Source organism: Martes martes (genome assembly GCF_963455335.1).
Source record: "Martes martes genome assembly, chromosome: 2".
NCBI classification, from domain to species: Eukaryota; Metazoa; Chordata; class Mammalia; order Carnivora; family Mustelidae; genus Martes; species Martes martes.
In genome coordinates, this window is record NC_137889.1 from 125,284,885 (window position 1) to 125,309,544 (window position 24,660).

The following is a 24,660-nucleotide window of genomic DNA, read 5'->3' on the forward strand; positions in this document are numbered from 1 at the left end:
TTTTATTTATTTGCCAGGGAGAGAGGGAACACAAGCAGCGGGAGCAGGAGAGAGAGAAGCAGACTCCCCGCCCAGCAGGGAGCCCCCTGCGGGGCTGGATCCCAGGACCCCGGGATCACGACCTGAGCTAAAGGCAGCCACCTAATGACTGAGCCACCCAGGCGCCCCTTAAAATCGCCTTAAACCCTTCACAGAAACGAAGATAGTTTTCCAGACTGTCAAGTGAGTAGCCTACCAGTTGTCTCATATTTCAGGACAGCTCTTTTATCCACCGTAAACCCGACCTTCTGAAAGATTGACTGCCAACATTACCTAGAAATGCCGCAGGGCGGCCAGAGCATTTCCGGTTCCAGCGCCTTTGGCCGTGAAGGAGAGCCTGCCGCGCATGCGCGCCCAGCGCAGCCTCTCCAGATCGACCAATCTCTTTACGTCACAGCTAGCCTGGCTGGGACCGCAACCGGCGGGAGTTTTTCAAAATGGGAGCGCAGAGGCGCCGCCCAGGTCTCGGAAGTTGCGGGAGAGGCCTTTCGGTGGCTGTGCAGCCGTCGCCCGGAGGGGCGGCCTAGAGAGCCAAGCCTGATGGGCGCCAAGACCGGCTGGCTGCTTGGAGCGCTGCCTCGAAGGGACTGCGTGAAGGAAGCTAATCTGCGGAGCACAGGCCTGAGCCTGGAAATATGGCGACTTGCATCGGGGAGAAGATCGAGGTGAAAAGTCTTGGCAATCTTCTCCGGGGCATATTGGGGGTGTGGGGTAGCTGGAGCGGCAGGACTCGAGACTGCTGCAAAAAGGAGACCAGGCGAATCTAACGGCTGCGGGGCGGGCGCCGAGGTGCCTTGGGAGAGTCCCAACCGCCGGCCTGGCTGTCTAGGGCGGAGCGTCCCGCCCCTCAGGCTGGGGTGTTGGGGGACAAGGTGAGTCGCTCACCGCCCCGCCCGTCCGTCTCCAGACACTAAGGCTATCCCGCCGGGTCTGCCGCGCTAAAACTGGGCAAAGCTGCCACCCCCTCCTCCGAGGGGATGGCGGTTATCTCCGGCGGGAGATGCGGCGGGATTCCTGCCGTGCCCTCTGCTCCCAGGGGTTGGCTGGAGGTGGGAGCAAGGTGCTGAAGTTGCACTGAGGTTGAGGAAGCAGTTCATTAGGGTGCTGTATCTGAAGCCCAGCCTGGACTTTCAGGGATCCCCGCAAGGCGTCAGCATGCTTTCCACCCCAGACACCTGCTGTATCGAGGTGTAATACCTGCTTGAATTTTGAATTCATATTCCCCTCTTGATCCATTTTATCATCTTTTTCCAGTCTCTTCCTATCTTTCTTCTTTTTCACTCATGTGAGTCATCACACATATCTTTAATTTTAACTTTTAAGGATTTTAAAGTTGGGAATCTGCTTGGTAAAGGATCATTTGCTGGTGTCTACAGAGCTGAGTCCATTCACACTGGTTTGGAAGTAGCAATCAAAATGGTAAGAATATATTAACCAACTTTTCACCTCTACTTTGCAAGTAATTAGAGAGGTGACTTAAGATGTAAGAAATTTCTTACCAATGAGGCTTTTTTTTTTTTTTAATTAAGGGTGGAGGGAACCCATCCCTTATGCAGAAAACAATAATGCCAAGTCCAGCGATTGACCTTACAGATGTTTTAGGAGATCCTTGACTATGCTTAAATAAGTGTTTTATTTTCATTAATGTTCAGTAGACGTAGTACTTGTTATTATGCAAACTTGTAGTAATTGACAGAAATCGAAAAGCAAATAATTTGTTTATAATAATGAGTAGGATTTGTGCCTAGTTCTATATTACATTGTAACAATCTAAAATACTATGTTTTGATTGTTATAAAAAATACTGTTTTGATTGTTTATGATAGGAATATCGTAAACAAATTAAGAATCACTTATCTAAACCAGTAGGGAAAGGGAAGTTTTATTTTAAAGCTTGTCTAGTAGAAAAAATAACGGGGTGAAAAGAACAAAAAAAAAATAAAGCTTGGGTAGATTTTTGTTGTTGTTGTTATAGATATGATAGTTGTGCTATTGTTTAAGTTGGGAGAGGATATTAGAATGCATTGGTTAAACTTTTTTACTGAATGTCTGTTCTCCCAAGCACTCTCTTAGGTGCATGGGGAAAACAGACAACAGAGTAAATTGATCTCAGAAAGATGTAGATAAAAGAACTTAAGAATATTTTAAAGTATACTTTCTCTTCAAAGTTAACTTTTGAAAACTTCACATTTGGAAGTTCATCAGCAACATTTAAATGTTTTATGTTATTTTTTAGATAGATAAGAAAGCCATGTACAAAGCTGGAATGGTGCAGAGAGTCCAAAATGAGGTGAAAATACATTGCCAGTTGAAACATCCTTCTATCTTGGAGGTAATACAAATTTTATAAAAGTGACCAAGGACATTGAATTTTTGTATATTATCATTTACTATGCCCTTTTACATTTCAGCTGTATAACTATTTTGAAGATAACAATTATGTGTATCTAGTATTAGAAATGTGCCATAATGGAGAAATGAACAGGTATCTAAAGAACAGAATGAAACCATTCTCAGAAAACGAAGGTAGGTGGCTGCTTTTTTTCTTTTGTGTATATAAATTTTACTCTTTAAAAACTAGTTTTTGAAGAATGTGGTATTTTTTAATATTTAATAAAACTGTTTAAATTATTACTTTGGGCTAGAAAGGGAGACCCCAACTCTCAAAATTAGAAAAGCTGTTAATTTCTATAAATAATTTAAACATTATAGAAGAAAAAGGAGAAATTTGTTATCATCTTTCCCCAAAATACATTTTATTTTTATTTTTTTTTAATTTTTTATTTATTTGACAGACAGAGATTGCAAGTAGGCAGAGAGGCAGGCAGAGAGAGAGGGAGAAGCAGGCTCCCTGCTGAGCAGAGAGCCCAATTTGGGGCTCGATCCCAGGACCTGAGCCAAAGGCAGAGGCTTAACCCACTGAGCCACCCAGGCGCCCCTTTTTCTTTCTTTCTTTTTTTTTTTTTTAAATCCAGAATCACATTTTAAATTAAATCATTGATCGTGTGTATCCTTTCAGGTCTAGAGAAAAGCTTTTTAGAATGTTATTGATGTCTATAAAGTAGTTCCTAAGTCAAACACAAATAACTATTGAAATCATTTATTATAGAAAATGTCAAAAATACAAGTAGATGGAACAGTATAATGAGACCTCAGCTTCCAAAGCTATCAATTCATGATCAAATTGTTTCATTTGTACCCTTCTTAATCCCCTAATTTTCCAGACTATTTTGAAGCTGATTGTAGCCATCTTATAAATCTATAAATATTTTGGTGTATGTCTTTAAAAAAATAAGAACTTTAAAAAATAATAATAGCTACAAAGTCATTATCACACCCAGTAATTCCCTAGTATCAAATGCATAGTCAGTTTCAACTTCCAGAGTTTCTCATAAATAACTATTTTACAGTTCGGATCAGTATCAAATAAGGTCCATGAGTCATCACACAAATAATTGTTTTCTAGTTATCCTCATAACTGAAATTGTAGGTAAGCTAACAAGTGTGGTTGCTATTGGACTTTTGGTACATTTAAGTCTATATAATCCATTTGAAAAGCAGTTTGGTCATAGGTATTGAGTTATGCAAATATTCATATTCTTTGACTCAAAATAATAATACAAGTTGAATAATACAAGTTATACAAACATTAATGATGACTTGCATTTTTTGTAATACTGTATAATAGTAAGCCTTACATAAGAAAATCTACAAAAGCTATAAAGGAAAAGAATGATCAATTTGACTTAATTAAAATTAGGAACATGAATGACACAAGATTAAGTCAAATTTAAAACAAAGGAAGTAAATATTTGTAAAATATATGACTGACAAATTATATTAAATTAATGTTTAATATTAAAAATATGAGGGATGCTTTAAAAAAAGGTAATGCAGTAGAAAAATGGGTAGGGAATATAGGCAGACTTCACAGAAGAGAAAGTACAATTGGCCAAAAAATAAATGGAAAGATGCTTAAACTCGATAGTAATCATAAGAGTGCCAAATAAAATAGTGGAATACCCTTTTTTTAAAAAACTCATTGGATTGACACTACCCAGTGTTAACAAGGATGTGCATGAAAATACAACCTTTTGGAAGGCAATTTGGCAAGTATTAAAATACTAAATTTTATCCTTTAACCCAGTATTTCTGCTTCTTGAATTTAACATAGAGAACCATGCCATACATATGCATAAGAAAACAAGTGGGTACAAAATGTTTATTCCTATGTTTTCTGTAATCTTGAAATATCAGAAATGACCAACTATTCATTGATAGCAATTAAATAAAATGAAAATTTATGGGGGACCTGGGTGACGCACTTGGTTAAGCCTCCACTCCTAGTTTCAGCTCAGGTTGTGATCTCAGGGTCCTAACATTGAGCCCCCACATCAGAGACTCTTTCTGCCCCTCCTGCTCATGCTCTCTCTGCCTCTGTCTCTCTCTCAAATAAATAAATCTTTTTTAAAAAGATTAGCACATCTTTACTTTAAAGATTTATTTATTTCAGAGAGTGAGGGGTAGGGGAGGGGCAGAAGAAGAAAGAATCTTAAGCAGACTCCCTGCTAAGCACAGAGCCCAACCTGTAGTTCCATCTCCTGACCGGAGATCATGACTTGAGCCAAAACCAAGAGTTAGAGGCTTAATGACTGTGCCACCCAGGCGCCCCTAAAATAAATAAATAAATCTTTAAGAAGAAAAAATATGTGTACTGACATGAGAATATTTCAAGAAATACTGTGAAGTGGGGGGGAAAGTAACAGAACTTTATTTTTTATGCCATTTTTGTATTTTAAAGCATTTATAATAGTGTATTTCTGTAGACAAATGTACATAAGCACAAAGGTATAAAACAGTATAAACACATTATTAATAGTGGTTATTTTTTGTGAGGGTTTGTGAGGACATCAGAGGAACTAGCTTTCTTTTTTTCTTTTACAATTATAATACATTTACGAATTGTTTATGCAATTATAAATATTTTCTCTTAATTGCTATGGACTTCTAGGGACCCTAGGTAGTCCAGTCTCCCCCAGTTGCTAATATAATTAAGCTTTCCTTAACTATATAGAAAACTCATCAATTGGAAAGGACAAGGATTAGAAGGAGTTCCCAGTTGCTTTAAAAGGACTTAAAAGAATATTATGGAATTATCATAAAAATAGTATTTTGGTTGGTAGAACTAAGCTGCAACCTGGTATTCTAATGTAATACTGTGGCACATATACTTGGGTTTCTAAAAACTAAATTCTAAGATTCTAAATACTGAATCAGATTTTCTAAATTGTCAATTTTATTTTTTGCATTTCAACAGCTCGACACTTTATGCACCAGATCATCACAGGAATGTTGTATCTTCATTCTCATGGCATATTACATCGGGATCTCACACTTTCTAACCTCTTACTTACCCGTAATATGAACATCAAGATTGCTGACTTTGGGCTGGCAACTCAGTTGAAAATGCCACATGAGAAGCACTATACTTTGTGTGGAACTCCTAATTATATTTCACCAGAAATTGCAACTCGAAGTGCACATGGACTTGAATCCGATGTTTGGTCCTTGGGCTGTATGTTTTATACGTTGCTTATTGGGAGACCTCCTTTTGACACTGACACAGTCAAGAACACATTAAATAAAGTAGTATTGGCAGATTATGAAATGCCAACTTTTTTGACAAGAGAGGCTAAGGACCTTATTCACCAGTTACTTCGTAGAAATCCAGCAGATCGTTTAAGTCTGTCTTCAATATTAGACCATCCTTTTATGTCCCGAAATTCTTCAACAAAAAGTAAAGATTTAGGAACCGTAGAAGACTCAATTGATAGTGGACATGCCACAATTTCTACTGCAATTACAGCTTCTTCCAATACCAGTATAAGTGGTAGTTTCTTTGATAGGAGAAGACTTTTGATTGGTCAGCCACTCCCAAATAAAGTGATTATATTTCCAAAGAATAAAAATTCAAGTGATTTTTCTTCTTCAGGAGATGGAAGCAGTCTTTATACTCAGTGGGGAAATCAAGAACAAGAAACCAGTAATAGTGGAAGGCGAAGAGTAACCCAGGATATGGAAGAAAGGCCACATTCTCGATACCTTCGTAGAGCCCATTCCTCTGATAGATCTGGCACTTCTAATAGTCAGTCTCGAGCCAAAACATATACAATGGAACGGTGTCACTCAGCAGAAGTGCTTTCAAAATCCAAAAGATCAGGAGTAGATGAAAATGAAGAAAGATACTCACCTGCAAACAGCAATGTCAATATTTTGCATTTCTTTAAGGAAAAGACATCCAGTAGTTCTGGATCTTTTGAAAGACTTGATAATGATCAAGCATGGTAAGAATTCTATTTTATTTTTCTATAAATGTTATATTAGCACACATAGGGAGCTGCATCTAACTAAGGAGGGTTAGTTTTTTCTAATATTGTCATGTTCTTGGGGTACTTCTTAGCTATGATTTCTATTTCTTATTAGAAAGAGAATCAGAATGATGATTTTTTAATTGTAGTTAAGAAACAATTTCATAATGAGTGTATGTGCTCATGAATGTACTTAATACTTGAGAATTTTGTTTCATTTTTTATTTTATAGGAAGCAGGTCTCCAGTGCAAAGTATCATATTAAATGTGTCTGATCCCTAAAGTACTCTGATAATAACTGGTCTCTTTTTCTATCCTTTTCTATCCCTCCCTCTCTCTCTCTCTCACACACACACACACACACACACACACATACACACAAGCTGAGCCAATGATGAGTAATCATGTTATTAACATTAAGACTCATTTTTTAATGCTTGTAGTGTTTTTTCCTTTTTCTTATCTTTGATTTTTATGCTTAAATTACCAGAGGCCAGTAGCCATATAGAAACATTGTCACAGTACCATGGGCATTTTGGTCTGGAAATTTAGCTTCAGTTTAAGTATTCAGATCAAAAGATTTTTAAAATATTTTTATCATCAGAAGTTATCTGATAATTTTTTTATTAGTTTATCAGAATTTTTTTTCTCTGTTTAGCTCCAATCGTCTTTGTCCAGGAAAAACTCCTTTTCCATTTCCAGACCAGACAACTCAAACTGAAATGGTGCAACAGTGGTTTGGGAATCTGCAAATAAAGGGTGAGTTTTCTGTTTGGGTTTTCTTAAGAAAATAATACCTTTTAAAAAAATAATAATACATTTTCAATAAACCATATTACGATAATAGTAATAATAACTTTACTCATTTTGAGTATTTGCTGTATCAGCTACTGTCCATAATGCTTAACAAATATTAACTTATTAAATTCTCACACAAATGAGCCTGGGTGGCTCATTTGGTTAAGCATCTGTCTTCCGCTCAGATCACACATGATCTCTGGGTCCTAGGATGGAGCCCTGTGTTGGGCTTGCTGCTCAGTGGGGAGTCTGCTTCTCTCTCTCTGTCTATCTCTCCCTCTGCCCCTCCCCACTGCTTGTTCTCTCTCTCTCAAATAAATAAAATCTTTTTAAAAATACAAAGATAGTATTGGCCCCATCTTACACATGAGGAATTGTGTTGCACAGAGCTTAATTTGCTAAGCTACACTGCCAATAAGCAGAGGAGCCAGGATTCCAATACAAGTGGTTTGGCTCATGAACTGTACTCTTTATCTCTGTTCTTGCATCCTATCTGTAAGAAGCACATACTATCAGCGCCTATAAAATAATCAAAAGATGGTTGACCTTATTTTTAAGTAGACGCTAATGTGGACATCATGGTTTACCAGTGGGACTTTACATACACTGAAGTACACAGCTACTAAAACCTAAATGAGTTTTTTTTGTTTTGTTTTGTTTTGTTTTAAGTGAACTCTAGGCTGATGTGGGCTTGAATTCACAAACTTGAGATCAAGAGTTAACATACTCCGGGCGCCTGGGTGGCTGTCGGTTAAGCATCTACCTTTGGCTCAGGTCTTGATCCAGAGTCCCAGGATCAGGCCCTACGTCGGGCCCCTGCTTCTCTTTCTCCTTCTGCCCCTCCACCTCCCCCTGCTTATGCTCTTTCTCTCTCTCTCAAATAAATAAAATCTTTTTAAAAAAAACAAGCAAACAAAAAAAAGTTACATGCTCTACTGACTGAGCCAGCCAGGCACCCCAAAACCTAAACATTTTTAAACAGCTGTCATCCAAGTCATTATTTTAGGTTTAGAGTTTGACAGTTCAACATTTCTTATTAGTAAACACGACAGACTCACAGAAGGTGGGTTGGAAATACCATGGAAAAAAAGAGAATAATAAAGAAAACATATGGGGAGGAGGAGATCATTTCTTACTAAGTATTATATTACTTCAGACAGAGAGTACATAATATGACTATAATTTAAGCAGAGTTGTTATGTTACGTCAACCATCTGCTTTTTTTTTTTAAATACATTATTTTCAAGAGCCCAAAAGGGAATTAATCTTTTTATGTGTACTTTATGATGGTAATTCAAATTTATGGTTTTTAAACTATCAAATTGCCATGTACTTAATCTTGCACTTAACCTTCTGTTGTGTTTATAGATACTTTATTTGGTAATCGGGATATATCTGAGATGGAGGAATAAGTTTGTTTATAATCTAGTAGTGCTGCTGCAATTTTAAAGTATATTATTTGGTACAAAATATTTCTGTCATGGGAGTAGGAGGAAAGAAAGCACTAACAAGTCATTTAGGGAAAAAATGCAATATATATTTTTGAGTTTAGCATTTGAAAAATTGCCTTATAGAGATCTATATAGCCTAATCACTTAAGGGGCTTTAAAAAATTAATGTTCCCATGTGAACTCTAAAACCATATAAAATATAAATGGGTAAAATTCAACAAGAGCTTTTAAAAAATGTGGTACAAAATGGAGCGCCTGGGTCGCTCAGTGGCTTAAAGCCTCTGCCTTCAGCTCGGGTCATGATCCCAGGGTCCTGGGATGGAGCCCCGCATTGGGCTCTGCTCGGTGGGGAGCCTGCTTCCTCCTCTCTCTCTGCCTGCTTCTCTGCCTACTTGTGATCTCCCGTCTGTCAAATAAATAAATAAAATCTAAAAAAAAATGTGGTGCAAATACAGTCATAATATTAAATATTAATAATAACATTACAACTATTTCATATATTGTTTTTTGTTTTATTTGCATATTTTATAAGTAAAATGGTCAGACAGTCCTCAGCTTAAAGAGGTAAATTTACATATTACATAGAATGATTACCTGTACTTGTTGGAACACTGGCAGTTACTTGTTTTGGAATTAGTAAGTGATCCTAAATTTTGCCTTGACTGAAAAACAAATTTCATATTAATATCTTTTCTTAGTTTTAGGAGTATAAAGGTATATCTTTGCAATCTGGATTAAAATGTTCTTTTAAGGTCATTCTTAGGGAGCCTGAGTGGCTCAGTCAGTTAAGCATCTGCCTTCTGCTCAGGTCATGATCCCAGATTCCTGGGATTGAGCCTCACATCGTGCTCCCTGCTCAGTGGGGAGTCTTGCTTCTCCCTTTTCCTCTGCCTCGTCCTGCCTGCTTAAGCTAATGCTCTGTCTCTCTGTCTTTCTCTCTCACATAAATAAATAAAAGCTTTTAAAGTCATTCTTGTATTATGTCATATCTTAAAACTGCTTATTTGTTAGAAATATTATAAACATTTTTTACTAGATTTCTTTTGTACTTCAAAACAAAATTATACTAGCATGACATAGTGTTGTGTAGACTTGTTTTTTTTTTTTTTTCATTTTCACTAACTTGCTTCAATCTGTGTATATTGCAGATCATTTAAGAGAAACTACTGAACACAATAGCATTAGCCCAAAAAGAGATTTCCAAGGCCATCCAGACTTGCAGGACACATCAAGAAATGTTTGGACTGATACAAGAGCCAAAAAGAGTTCTGATGCTTCTGATAATGTTCATCCTGCAAAACAGTTGAATACCATGAAATTTATGACTGCATTTCAAAGTAAACCTGAGATAATTCAACAAGAATCTATTTTTGGCTCAGATCCTCTTTCCGAGCAAAGCAAAACTAGGGGTATGGAGCCACCATTGGGTTATCAGAAACGTATGCTACGAGGCATTACATCTCCTTTGACTGCTTACAGGTTAAAACCGATTAGACAGAAAACCAAAAAGGCTGTGGTATGTCTATCATTTTTCTAAATTACTATGTGATATTTTCCTTGAGTATGTGGTTTCTTATATCAAATATGTTTCTTTTAGTTCCTGTACTTTTGATATTTACATGATAAACTCATTTAAAAGTAAAGACTAGGAATTTATGGAAAAATAGCTAATGTTTTCTATTAGCTACTTTAAGAATGGTGAACTTTAAGAATGGTGAATTGATACTGATAAGCTTTGAATTTTAAATTACTGATAATGAGAAACATTTAAAAGTAACAGTGGCTAAATACTGTGTTAAATATTGTTTTATTCACAATTCCAGTTACTGAATTAATATTTAATACTGCTTTTTGCTTTTGTCTTAATTGTTTCAGTATTTAGTCTCATCAAAAAGGTAAACTAAAAAAAAATATTTTTAACTTTTGGGACTAAAAAAGAATATACACAAAATCAAGTTTAGAGTTTACATTGATGTATGAATTAGAAATAGCAATTTTTATTTTTTAATTCCATCTTCCTCCTCTTTGTACCTTGTTTTCTATTCACCCAGTCTTGCCTTTGTTTGGTTTGCTATTGTCTTTTCAAAGTCCTTATTCTCCACCCATACCTTCTGCTTTCATTTTGCTCACTGGTTATCATTTCACACTTAATTATGCCTTCTTAACTTTGCTCCTTATGTTTCACAATTGTGCTCAAATACAGCTCTGGTGTAGACTGTTGGAGAGAAGCAGCCATTTGATTTTGACTTGAATTTTTGTTTCTGCTATGGTTAAGTACTTTTAAGTATTATATATGTCAGAGCTATTATAGTAAACAAGAGAATTGTTACTAATGTTACCTTCTTGTTTTTTAGGTTAGCATACTTGATTCAGAGGAGGTATGTGTGGAGCTTCTAAAGGAACATACATCACAAGAATATGTGAAAGAAGTTCTTCAAATATCTAGTGATGGAAATATGGTAATGTGGCTTTACTTCATTTTGCAATTTTAAGTCATCATTAAACATTTAGCATTCTAGTTCATTCTACAAGGATAACATTAAAATACTTAAACATTGGTTTTCTTAATATGATAATATCTCTGAAATTAAAACTGAAATACCATGTTACATATATTTAATTAATGTGGTTTTTAAAATAATTATAACGTAGCAAAATCTAAACTTTATTACTTCTAGAAAATATTTAACATTTTCAATAAAATAATATTTAATTTTACATGTGAGCTCTTTTCATAATTTTACTAACGAAATATAGCACTCTAACTTAATGGCATATAATTAGAATTCTTAAAAAACCTTTTGACAGATCACTATTTATTATCCCAATGATGGAAGAGGTTTTCCTCTTGCTGACAGACCACCACCCCCTACTGACAACATCAGTAGGTACTGCTTTGACAATTTACCGGGTATGTAAATTTATCAGGAATAAATTTAGATAATGGACTTATATATATGTAAACTCTGTATGTGTGGATATCATAGATTATAAATGTCTTGCTTCAACCAGGCTATAAGTCATGTTCTCATATTTTTATATGTGGTGAGATACGGTATACCTTACTAATCCAATGTTTATTCATACTCTGTGTTATCACATATTTAAGCAAAAATTATGGAATATTAGTCATATATCACACAAATATAATATGTACACTTGTTTAGTTACTAATTTGTCAAGAATCTTGTTTAAAATTCAACATAAAGTATCAATTTTTGGCTTTTAAAACCATTGTTATGCTCCATAAATGATCATCTGTTATTATGGCTAACCAATTTTGACTTCTTGTTCAGCTTCTGGATTTTATGGATAGGGGAATTAAATATTGAATAGTAGGCCTTCACTGAAGTGACTTTTAGAATCAAACAAGAAAACCTGTCTAATCTAATCCTATTAGAAATCAAAACAGATAGAAGACGACTAAATACTGTAAGTGACTATAGTTATAGGGAATTGTAAAAACTGACTTTTGAATATTAGGACCACAAAACTCTATGCTTTACTAACATAAAAAGAATACATCTTTTCCTGATAGTCTGATTCTTTTATCTCAGGTAGAAATTTTTTCATTTCAATTGTTAAAACATTTCTAGAATCATTACTTATAATAAGGAGTCAGTGATTCAGAGGAAGAGATTTTTTAAAATTATCATGGTACTACTCATCAGATTTTGTTATATACTTCTTGGGGATTGTATTATATTGTCTTCAGTTTTCATTAAAATAATAGATTTGCATGACTAAAATATCTTTATTTTGGTATTGAGGTTTCTAACCTATCAACTTGAATTTTTGTGGAAGAGTAGTAATCAATATTAAACTTACGGAATTTATATGTCAAGTCAACACTTTATTTCCTACTATTAGATAATTTTTTTCTTTTTTTTCCCCTAGAGAAGTACTGGCGAAAATATCAATATGCTTCCAGATTTGTACACCTTGTAAGATCTAAATCACCCAAAATCACTTATTTTACGAGATATGCTAAATGCATTTTAATGGAGAATTCCCCTGATGCTGATTTTGAGGTTTGGTTTTATGATGGTAAGTACCATTTAGAAATGGTAATTTTTTCCCCTTTAGTTTATAATTTAGTAGTTGTTTTTTTTAATTCAGCACCACAAGTTTATAAGCTGTATATTTATATAAACTAGTTACACAGCACAGTGTACTATATGTTAAATATGTTAACCAAAGTTATTTATATATACTTTCATGTAAACAGCTTATTCTCCAATATGTATATTAGTTCTCTTTCCCTATTTAGCTCAGATTTAATAACATTCAGGTTGATAGTACAGAATCACCTTAAATAAATATCCTACTTCATAGTAGAAACTCAAATGGACATTTACCAAATGATGAGAATTATAAATGTGGCAAAAGGGGGTGCCTGGGTGGCTCAGTGAGTTAAAGCCTCTGCCTTCAGCTCAGGTCATGATCCCAGGGTCCTGGGATTGAGCCCCACATTGGTCTCTCTGCTCAGCAGGGAGCCTGCTTCCCCCTCTCTCTCTGCCTGCTGCTCTGCCTACTTGTGATCTGTGTCTGTCAAATAAATAAATAAAATCTTTAAAAAAAAATGTGGCAAAAGGATGGGGTTGAACTAGAGAATATGTTTTCCTAAATCTAAAGATGATTTACTTTTTAATCTGTAAAACTCCTTTTAAGGGACACCTAGCACATACACTCATACAGTATACATATAATAATAGCTATCCTTCAATTGTGTTTTTGTATGAGATCAGTGAATTTTTATTTTTTTAATTTTTTTAAAGATTTTATTTACTTATTTGACAGACAGAGATCACAAGTAGGCAGAGAGGCAGGCAGAGAGAGAGGGGGAAGCAGGCCCCCTGATGAGCAGAGAGTCCAATGCGGGGCTCGATCCCAGGACCTTGGGATCATGACCCGAGCCGAAGGCAGAGGCTTAACCCACTGAGCCACCCAGGCGCCCTGATGTGATTTTTTAAAATATCATAAAAGTATCAAACTTACGCCAGATATATGTAGGAAAAAAAATGGATGTCCTATATTTATTGAATATATTCATGGCTTCATTTTTTAATGGTCACTGAGTGAATATAAATAATACCTCGATCTTTATGCACTAGCATGATGATGAGTATAAACACAGGAATATTTAAAGAAATGATAAAAGAGTCATTTTCTTCTTATTCTTTAAGGAGCAAAGATACACAAAACCGAAGATTTAATTCAGGTGATTGAAAAGACTGGGAAATCTTATACCTTAAAAAGTGAAAGTGAAATTAATAGCTTGAAAGGGGAAATAAAAATGTATATGGACCATGCAAATGAGGTATGTACCTAGTTGTGGTAGGTTTTTCATACAAGTTAATATGATTCCAAATGATAGGTGAAATAATGACAGCTCTATTCTTTTGAAATAGGGCCATCGTATTTGCTTAGCACTGGAATCCATAATTTCAGAGGAGGAAAAGAAAAGTGGAAGTGCTCCCTTTTTCCCAATAATTATAGGAAGGTAAATGTTTGAAAAATTTTTAAATATGGCTAAGATGTGTCGGAAATGTTAAAAAAAAAAAAGTTTAGTGTTTACACTATGGACACTTTTAAGTTTTCTGTAATTTGAAAGCTTTAAGGGAATATATTTGGACATTTCTTTCCCCTTCAGAAAACCTGGAAATACTAGTTCACCTAAGGCCTTATCACCTCCTACTTCTGTGGATCCAAACTACCTGATGAGTGATAGAGCATCTTTGAATAAAATGGTAAATAATGCTGCTGCTTCAAAACTGGCACCAATGCTTAATCCTTCTGTAAGTAAATATATATAACTTCTATACTTTAAACTCTTTAGTGATTGCCTCTTGCCTTTCATATAAAATTTAAATTCCATACTGTGGCCTTTCTATCATCTGTCAACTTCTCCCCTGCCTACTTGACCCTGCACTATCTATGCTTTCTTTTAGTTTTTCAAGGAAGTCAAGCATACAGGCCTTTTCACATGCTACTCACTTGACCTGGAACTTTTCCCTAACCTCTTAATGGCTAATTCTTTCTCATCCTTCAGGTCTCAGTGTAAATGTTACCCCTGTAAGCTAAATATATATGTATCATTTTATTTTTACTAATAAAATATCATTGGCTACCTTAATATCCATGATAGAACATTGTTTACAAAAACTTATTAATTTTTTATTCCATGAACTGTCATGCCTATAAATACTATATTGCAATATAGAAAAATGCAACATTAAGGAAATAGATCTGTGTGTATATATACGCACACACATGTACATAGATACTGCAATTGCAGTTATGAAAAATTATGCCTTTGGGAAACAAAAGACAAAAGAAATCTACCTAAATGAAAACAGCAACTGTATGATTTTTCTTCTGTATTTCTCTAGTTTTCCATAATGCGGTTATATATTTGCATATTTGGGTTGATGCTTTAATTAATTAATTAATTTTTAAAAGATTTTATTTATTTATTTGACAGAGAGAGAGAGAGAGATCACAAGTAGGCAGAGGCAGGCAGGGAGAGAGGGGGAAGCAGGCTTCCTGCTGAGCAAGGAGCCTGATGTGGGACTAGATCCCAGGACTCTGGGATCATGACCTGAGCCGAAGGCAGGCGCTTAACCGACTGAGCTGCCCAGGTGTCCCTATATTTTCATTTCTTAACTTTGTTATTAAAAAATTATTTTGGGGGTTCCTGGGTTGCTCAGTTGGTTAAGTGACTGCCTTCAGCTCAGGTCATGATCATGGAGTCCCAGGATCTAGTAACGTGTGGGGCTCCTTGCTCAGCGGGGAGTCTGCTTCTCCCTCTGATCCTCCCCTTCCCGCCTTGTGCTCTCTCTCCTTCTCTCTTTAAAATAAATTTAAAAAAATTTTTTTCAGCTAATGAACATCTAGTCATTTTTCAGTTTTGATGAAGTTGCCTTATAAAAATGCCAAGGAATAATATCTTCTTGTCCTTTACTATTTGTAGATGGTTACAAATGAAGGACATGGCTTTATGGCTGCAGCTTCTGAAACAAACATCTCTTCTAGTAGTCTTAAAGATTGTCTTCCTAAATCAGCACAACTTTTGAAATCTGTTTTTGTGAAAAATGTTGGTTGGGCTACACAGGTGAGAAGTTTTTTATAGTGAAGTGAATTTTCTCACTCTGAATTTCTTTAGTTTTCATAGTCATTAGACAATTATCAAAAAAGTAATTTTAAATATTTCTTTTTGCAAGAAAGTTTTTACACTTTTTTACATTAGTTATATTAAAATTTTAGACATTTTTTATTTGTATACACTTGGAGAACTCTAGGTATTGTTAATAAATTGGTAAGGCGTAAGTGATTTGTTTTTAAAGTTTTAAAAACAAGTGTCTTAAACCCAAATGTTCACCGATAGAGAAGATGTATGTGTAGAGGCACCTGGCCAACTCAGTCTGTAAAGCGTGCAGCTTGATCTCAGGGCTATGAGTTCAAGCCCCACATTGGGCATGGAGCCTACTTAAAATTAATAAATAAATATACAGAGATACATACATGAAAAAATATATGTGTATATATACAATGGAATATTGCTCAGCCATAAGAAAAAAAAAAAATCTTGCCATTTGTGACAAAATGGATGGGGCTAGAAGGTATTATGCCAAGTGAAATAAGTCAGAGAAAAATAAACGATTTCACTCACATGTGGAAGCTAAAAAACAAAACAGAAAACAGAAAGAAGCTCGTAAATACAGAGAACAAACTGGTCATTGCCAGAGGGGAGGAGGACTGGCTAACTAGGTAACGGGGATTAAGAGGTACATTTCAGCTGTAAAATAAATAAGTCACAGGAATGGAAAGTACAGCATAGGGAATATACTCAATAATACTATAATAAAGTTGTGACAGATGGTGAGCTTTAAGTACTCTATAGAATTGTTGAATCACTATGTTGTATACCTGAAACTAATGTAACATTGTAGGTCAACAGTGCTTCAATTTAAAAAATAAATTAAGAAAAACAGAATAGAGGGACACCTGGGTGGCTTAAGTCAGTTAAGTATCTGCCTTCAGTTCAGGTCATGATCTCAGGGTCCTGGGATTGAGTCCTGCTGTGGGCTCCACACTCAGCTATAGTCTGCTTTGCCCCCTACCCCTTCTCTACTTATGCCACTCCCCCTGCATGTGCACACCCTCTCTCAAATAAATAAATAAAATCTTAAAAAAAAAAAACCAGAATAGAGGTGTCATGATAATGGCTACTTGTTGGTAATTGAGAATGATGTTCATGACTTTTAAGTTTTACAAGCTGTTTGTAATCTATTACTATTAATCTATTAATAATAGATTACTATTTGTAATCTATTATCCTTTGGCAGAAAAGAATTTTTGCATTTAAAAATTAAGTCCACATTGAGTTTCAGACTTACAGAATTATATGTAGGTGTGAGCCTGTATGTATATATTATCTGAAAGCTGAAGCTTGGATACTTGAGCATAGTATGTTTTTTTAGTACATGTAATTTTTACTTGCCAGGGAAGAAAAATGCATCTTACTTAGACCTTTATGGGGGTAGGAAATAAATGAAGGGAACTCAGCATTTGTTCAGTACCTGTTATATGGTACCATGTTTCTCACGTGTATTGTCTTGTTATTCCCCAAAATAAAACCCAGTAAAGTTGGTGTTACCTCCTTTTATAGATAGTAAAATTATGGCTTATAATTGTTGATTGACTTGCCCGGTCCTACTTGGTAGTTGGCAGAGTCTGGTGTAAACTCAGGTCTGTTTGATTCCAGTGCCCATGTCTTCTCTCTTCTGTTTGGAGTGCCACATTGTATATTAGTGACTATATCAAATATCAATGACTAAAGGAATAAGTTGCAAAGGCTAAGGTGTACAGGCAGAAGAGAAGTTCTGTGGCCCAAGAACAAAGAATAGAGGGAAATCCTAATTCAAGAAAATATTTACTTTTTGTATTTCTTCAATCTCTTCTTTATTAGAAATGCTGTTGGCAGGAGGGACACAAAACTACTGAGACATTGTAGTAGAAATGAATGGGAAACTGGATTCATTTAGAATAATTTTAATATTTTAATGCCATAGCTATTAGAGGAATAATCGGAAAAGATGTGAATATTCTCAATGCTACTAACATCACAGCCCCACGTTTGTAGTTTCCTGAGAGTGCTGCCTTTTTTTTTTTTTTTTTAAAAGATCAATTTATTTAAGCATGCACATTGGAGCGCAAGCAGTGGGGGAGCAGCAGGAGGCAAGCAGACTTCCTGCTTAGTGGGGAACCCGACAAGGGCTTGATCCTAGGACCCTGAGATCATGACCCAAGCCGAAATCAAGGGTCAGGTGCTTAACTGACTGAGCTACCCAAGAGCTCCGAGCATTGTTTTTTTTTTCTTTTAACTATTTGTAAAACCTGTTGAACATGAGAATCTTTTAAGAACTTTAAATCTTCTACTGTATAGTAATTTTGCATACTTATTATTTTTCTAGTTAACTAGTGGAGCTGTGTGGGTTCAGTTCAATGATGGGTCCCAGTTGGTTGTCCAGGCAGGAGTGTCTTCTATCAGTTATACATCACCAAATGGTCAAACAACTAGGTAAGCTCTTAAAATGATGGTTGAGATTTAGCCCTTTGCTATAAAATTTTCTTTTCTCTATCTGTTGAAATAAATGATTAAATAAGGTTTTGTATGTTCTTTAGATTAAGGCCTTCAGTTTAATGAAGAATGCAGTTTTCAAGTCAGCTCAAGTATTTGACCTAATTTTCTTTTTATTATTTAAATACACTTATAAAGTGGCCTATTTTAAAAGAAAACAAACAATATGCTTAACTTGATTTAGGTATCTACTTAAATAATTGGTGTGATTTTTCTGAGGTGCCTCTTTCATTGAAGAATTACTGAAAAATAGTATATGCCTTTTGGTACTTTCATACAAACAAATTAATTAAATTATGTTTTTGTCTTTTTTTTTCTTTTGCTTCACTTAGGTATGGAGAAAATGAAAAATTACCAGATTACATCAAACAGAAATTACAGTGTCTTTCTTCCATCCTTTTGATGTTTTCTAATCCTAGTTTTGAATAATTAAAGCTCCATATAGATACATAAGTCTAATAAATAACTTTGTTGGCTTTCAAGTAAAATGACTTTTTTTTATTTGATATAACTTCCTCAGAAAGCCTTTCTACAAAAGACAGTTTTAATCTATACCGTAATGGATGTCTTCTAATGAGAGAAAAAGCAGAATGAAACTTCTAAAATGTACTGGTCATAGATAAAATAGTACACTGGACTTTGCTCTTAGAACATATTCCCCCAAACTTTGTATTCATATATTTGTATTGAACAGTCCTTTAAAAGCAAAAATATAAATGGTGTGTGGTGTATTTATGCTTTTTTTTATTGTTTTCCCTACTTCTTAGTCATGTTGAGAATCATGGAAGAAACATGCTGGAGTTTTTGAGGTTTTGACCATGTAAATAATGTGTATTTATGTTGTAAGTAACAGATGTAAACATGTATATTTGTTTTATATTTATTTTTGTAGCACCAGTTTCTAATGAAATATTTCTGAAAATGCATTTTATAAAAAAATAAATACAGAGATAAGTTGCTTTATCTTTTGACTTATTTAATTAAATATTCATTTTAAAGTAAGTTACTAGTAAGCTCATTTTTAAATTATGTTGCCTGTTTAGGAGCCAGTTAAATTTTTAAAATTAATTTCACAAATGGTAAATACATTGTTTGAAAATATGTGTATATTTTAATGATAAACATTTTAACACTGTAGAACTTAATGTAATAGTTAAGATGAGGAAGAAGAATATTTGATAGTGGGACACCCATTATCTTTTACTCAAGATAAAACAGGAATGAAATAAAATATATGAATATGATAAAGACTTTTTAACCTAATGTTTCCTGCTGTTTTTTAGAATTAGAAATATTTGAGCTATTTCCATTTAGTAGACAGGAATACCTAATGCCACAATTATTCAACATTGTTTTGGATGTTTTTGCCTAAGGCAATGAGAAAAATAATTTGCAACATAAATAAGAGTTAATAAGCAAAAGGCAACCTGATAGAAGTATGGATAAAAGACATGAGCAGATAATTCACAAAGACAAGAAAGGAAATACATGCTCACTACATTTATAGTTGGAGAAATGCAAAATTAAAATAAAATCATTTCCTTTTATCAAAGAGATTAGTAAAAAAAATAATAAAATAGTGCTTGCTAAAAGTAACGGGATTCTCAGGTGTTGATTAATTAGTGTAAAAGTAATTTGGCAATATCTGTTAGAATTAATAATCTGTTAGAATTATTTTAGTACATTGGTAATCACTTTTTGGGAGGAAAATTATGTAAGCCCTTAGGGAAAAAATATGAGAAATAAGAGTTTCCTTCTAAAAATGAAATCAGTTAAGGAATTTCTAGCTTACTTTTGAAAGCTAAATAGATTTTGCTTTGACAGACTTTTTTGTCATCTCTTTCAGTCTTAATGTGTCTCTGTTTCAGGTATTTCTCTTATACATATACACCTGAATTTTTTTTTTTAAGATTTTATTCATTTATTTGACAGAGAGAGAGATCACAAGTAGGCAGAGAGAGAGAGAGAGAGGGAAGCAGGCTCCCTGCTGAGCAGAGAGCCTGATGCGGGGCTGGATCCCAGGACTCCAGGATCATGACCCAGGCCGAAGGCAGAGGCTTAATGCACTGAGCCACTCAGGCGCCCCTGAATTTTGTTTTTTAATCCAATCTGATAACCTCTGTAGTCTACTGTGTTCACATTTATTAAATCATTTCTGATAAGTTTACTATTCGTCATTACAGTTCTATTGTATTTATGTCTACCAGTTTCTTTCGTGCTTTCTATCTACATGTTTCATTGCTTTTTTTTCCCCTTTCCTGCTTTCTTCGACCTTGAATTTCCTATAATCTCTTTTACTCTTTGTACTGATTTTCTCTGAGAGGTACAGCAATGGCTTACTCATATTCACTTTACATTATCATGACTATCAAAGTATTCATAGCTGAGCTATGTATCACACTAGAATTACATTTCTTGAACAACTTTTGAGTTTTCCCAGAGTCCCTTTGTTTGTTCAAACACATCTGATAATCTATCTGTAGTTTTTATTGTTGGTTCCCTTTTCTCTCCTTTTGAAGACAGCTCTCTTGAGCCCTCTGATTTCCTTTTTCTATCTGGACTGGTTGTTAGGTATATAGCATGTCCAGTGTAAAAATATATTGTAATTTGTTTATCCATTATAATGCTGATGAACACTTGGGTTGTTCCCGATTTTGTCTGTGAAAACCATACAGCTATGACAGTGTTTCGGTGAATATGCACACAAGTTTCTCTAGAGTTTTACTTAGAACTGAATTTGCTGGATCTTAATATTGGTGTATCTCAAATGTTAGGAGATAATGCCTAATTTTTTTACACTTCCACCTGCAATATATAACAGTTTTTATTGCTTCACATCCTCATCAGTATTTGGTGTTGTGATCTATTAAAATTTTTGCCAGGTTGACAAGTGTAGAATAATGTATCATTGTGGTTTTAATTTGCATTTCCCTAATTTCTGAAGAGGTTGAAATCTTACATATTTATTAGATACTCATCTCTCCTCTTATGAAGTACCTGTAATGTCTTCTGCCTATTTTTTCTCTTGGGTTGTCTGGCTTTTTCTTGGTGATTATGAGGAGTTCTGAATATGTATCCTTTGTCTATTGACATATGTGGCAAACGTCTTCTCCCAGTCCAGGTTTCCACTCTCTTAGTAATGTCTTGATAAACAGAAATTCTTAATTTTAATGTAGTCCAATTTCACAGATTTCCTTTATAGATACTGCTTTTTAAATTCTGCATAGTATTTTTAAAAAAATTCTTTATTTAAATTCAATTTAGTTAACATATACTGAATTATTAGTTTCAGAGGTAGAATTTAGTGATTCATCAGTTGCATATAACACCCAGTGCTCATGGCATCAAGTGCCCTCCTTTAATACCCATCACCCAGCTACCCCACCCCCCACCCACTTTCTATCCAGTAGCCCTCGGTTTCTTTCCTAGAGTACAGCATCTCTTATGGTTTGTCATCCCCTGTTTTCATCTTATTTTATTTTCCTTCCCTTCCCCCATATTCATTTGATTTGTTTCTTAAATTCCACGTATGTATGATATTTGTCTTTCTCTGGCTGACTTATTTCTCTTAGCATAATACCTGCTGGTTCCATCCACGTCATTGCATATAGCAAGATTTCATTCTTTTGGATGGCTGAGTAATATTCTGTGTGTTTGTCTGTCTGTATATATATACATCTTCTTTATCCATTGATCTGTTGATACACATCTCGGCTCTTCCCACAGTTTGGCTCTTGTGGACGTTGCTGTTATAAACATTGGGTACAGGTACTCCTTTGGATCACTATGTTTGTATCCTTTGGATAAATAGTACTTAGTAGTGCAATTGCTGGGTTGTAGGGTAGTACTATTCTTAACTTTTTTAAGGAAACTTCATACAGTTTTCCAGAGTGGGTGCAGCAGTTTGCATTCCCACCAACAGTGTAAGATGGGTTCCCATTCTCCACATCCTCACCAACATTTGTTGTTGCCTGAGTTATTTTAGCCATTCTGACCAGTGTGAGGTGGTATCTCATTGTAGTTTTGATTTCAGTTTTGATTTCATTTCCTTGATTCCAGGTGATGTTGAGCATTTTTCCATGCGTCTTGGTCATTTGTCTGTCTTCTTTGCCTATTTCTTGACTGTATTATTTGTTCTTGGGTGTTCAGCTTGATAAGTTCTTTATGGAGTTTGGATATTAGCCTTTTATCTGGTAAGACATTTATAAATACCTTCTGCCATTTTATAGGTTGTCTTTTAGTTTTGTTGACTGTTTCCTTTGCTGTACAAAAGATTTTATCTTAAAAAAGTCCCAATAGTTCATTTTGGCCTTTGTTTACCTTGCCTTTAGAGATAGATCTAGCAAGAAGTTGCTGGAGCTGAGGTCACGGAGGTTGCTGCCTGTGTTCTCTAGGATTTTGATGGCTTCCTGTCTTACATTTAGGTCTTTCATCCATTTTGAGTCTATTTTTGTGTGTAATGTAAAGAAATGGTCCAGTCTCATTCTTTTGCTTGTGGCTGTCCAATTTTCCCAATACCATTTGTTGAAAAGGCTGTCTTTCCATTGGACATTCTTTCCTGCTTTGTCGAAGATTAGTTGACCACAGAGTTGAGGGTCCATTTCTGGGTTTTCTATTCTGTTCAATTGATCTGTGTGTCTGTTTTTGTGCCAGTACCATAGTGTCTTGATGATTATAGCTTTGTGATACAGCTTAAAGTCTGGAATTGTGATGTCACCAGCTTTGGTTTTCTTTTTCAACATTCTTTGGCTATTTGGGGTCTTTTCTGGTTCCATACACTTTTTAGGATTATTTGTTTCAGTTCTGTGAAAAAAGTTGATAGTATTTTGATAGGGATTTCATTGAATGTATAGATTGCTCTAGGTAGCATAGACATTTTAACAGTAATAGTCCTTCCAATCCATGGCATGAAATGTTTTTCCATTTCTTTGTGTCTTCTTCAGTTTCTTTCATGAGTGTTCTGTAGTGTTCTAAGTACAAATCCTTTATGTCTTTAGTTAGGTTTATTCCTAGGTATCTTGTGGTTTTTAGTGCAATTGTAAATGGGATCAACTCCTTAATTTCTCTTTCTTCTGTCTCATTGTTTAGAAATGCAGCTGATATCTCTGCATTGATTTTATATCTTGCCACTTTGACGAATTCCTGTATGAGTTCTAGCAGTTTTGGGGTGGAGTCTTTTGGGTTTTCCACATAGAGTATCATGTCATCTGTGAAGAGTGAAGAGTTTGACTTCTTTGCTGATTCAAATGCCTTTTATTTCTGAGGCTGGGACATCTAGTACTATGTTGAATAACAATGGTGATAGTGGACATCCCTGTTGTGTTCCTTACTTTAGAGGAAAAACCCTGTTTTTCCCCACTGAGGGTGATACTTGCTATGGGCTTTTTGTATATGGCATTTATGGTATTGAGGTGTGTTCCCTCTATCCCTACACAGCGGAGAGTTTTATCAAGAAAGGATGCTGTACTTTGTCAAATACTTTTTCTGCATCTATTGAGAGGATCATATGGTTCTTGGCCTTTTATTAATGTACTATATCATAATTGATTGATTTGCAGATGCTGAACCACACTTGCAGCCCAGTGATAAATCCTGCTTGGTCATGGTGAATTTTTTTTTTTTTTTAATTTCTTTTCAGCATAACAGTATTCATTGTTTTTGCACCACACCCAGTGCTCCATGCAATATGTGCCCTCCTTAATATCCACCACCTGGCTCCCCCAACCTCCCACCCCCTGACCCTTCAAAACCCTCAGGTTGTTTTTCAGAGTCCATAGTCTGTCATGGTTCACCTCCCCTTCCAATTTCCCTCAACTCCCTTCTCTCCATCTCCCCATGTCCTCCATGTTATTTGTTATGCTCCACAAATAAGTGAAACCTTATGATAATTGACTCTCTGCTTGACTTATGTGAATATTCCTTTTAATGCACTGTTGGATCCTATTAACTAGTATCTGGGTGAGAATTTTTACATCCATGTTCATCAGATTTTGGTCTGTAATTCTCCTTTTTGTGGAGTCTTTGTCTGTTTTTGGAATCAATGTAATGCCTCATAGAAGCAATTTAGAAATTTTCTTTCCATTTCTTTGGAATAGTTTGAAAATAGGTATTAACTCTTCTTTAAATGTTTGGTAGAATTCCCCTGGGTAGCCATCTGGCCCTGGACTTCTGTTTGTTGGGAGATTTTTTTTTATTTTTTTTAAGATTTTATTTATTTATTTGACAGGCAGAGAGCACAAGTAGGCAGAGCAGCAGGCAGAGAGAGGAGGAGGAAGCAGGCTCCCTGCTGAGCAGAGAGCCTGATGTGGAGCTCGATCCCAGGACCCTGAGATCATGACCTGAGCCAAAGGCAGAGGCTTTA

At 35.2% G+C, this 24,660-nt stretch overlaps 1 protein-coding gene across 1 annotated transcript; it reads left to right on the forward strand.

Moving 5' to 3' along the window:
• Nucleotides 1–432: 432 nt before the first annotated feature.
• On the forward strand, nt 433–19,555 carry PLK4 (polo like kinase 4). The gene is made up of 16 exons (XM_080797768.1): nt 433–704; nt 1,363–1,458; nt 2,276–2,371; nt 2,451–2,565; nt 5,357–6,383; nt 7,066–7,166; nt 9,805–10,172; nt 11,011–11,115; nt 11,465–11,567; nt 12,554–12,703; nt 13,843–13,976; nt 14,068–14,159; nt 14,310–14,454; nt 15,630–15,770; nt 18,133–18,239; nt 18,632–19,555. The coding sequence occupies exons 1-16, from the start codon at nt 675–677 to the stop codon at nt 18,726–18,728; spliced, it is 2,907 nt and encodes a 968-aa protein (XP_080653894.1). The 5' UTR covers nt 433–674; the 3' UTR covers nt 18,729–19,555.
• The last annotated feature ends 5,105 nt before the right edge of the window (nt 19,556–24,660 follow it).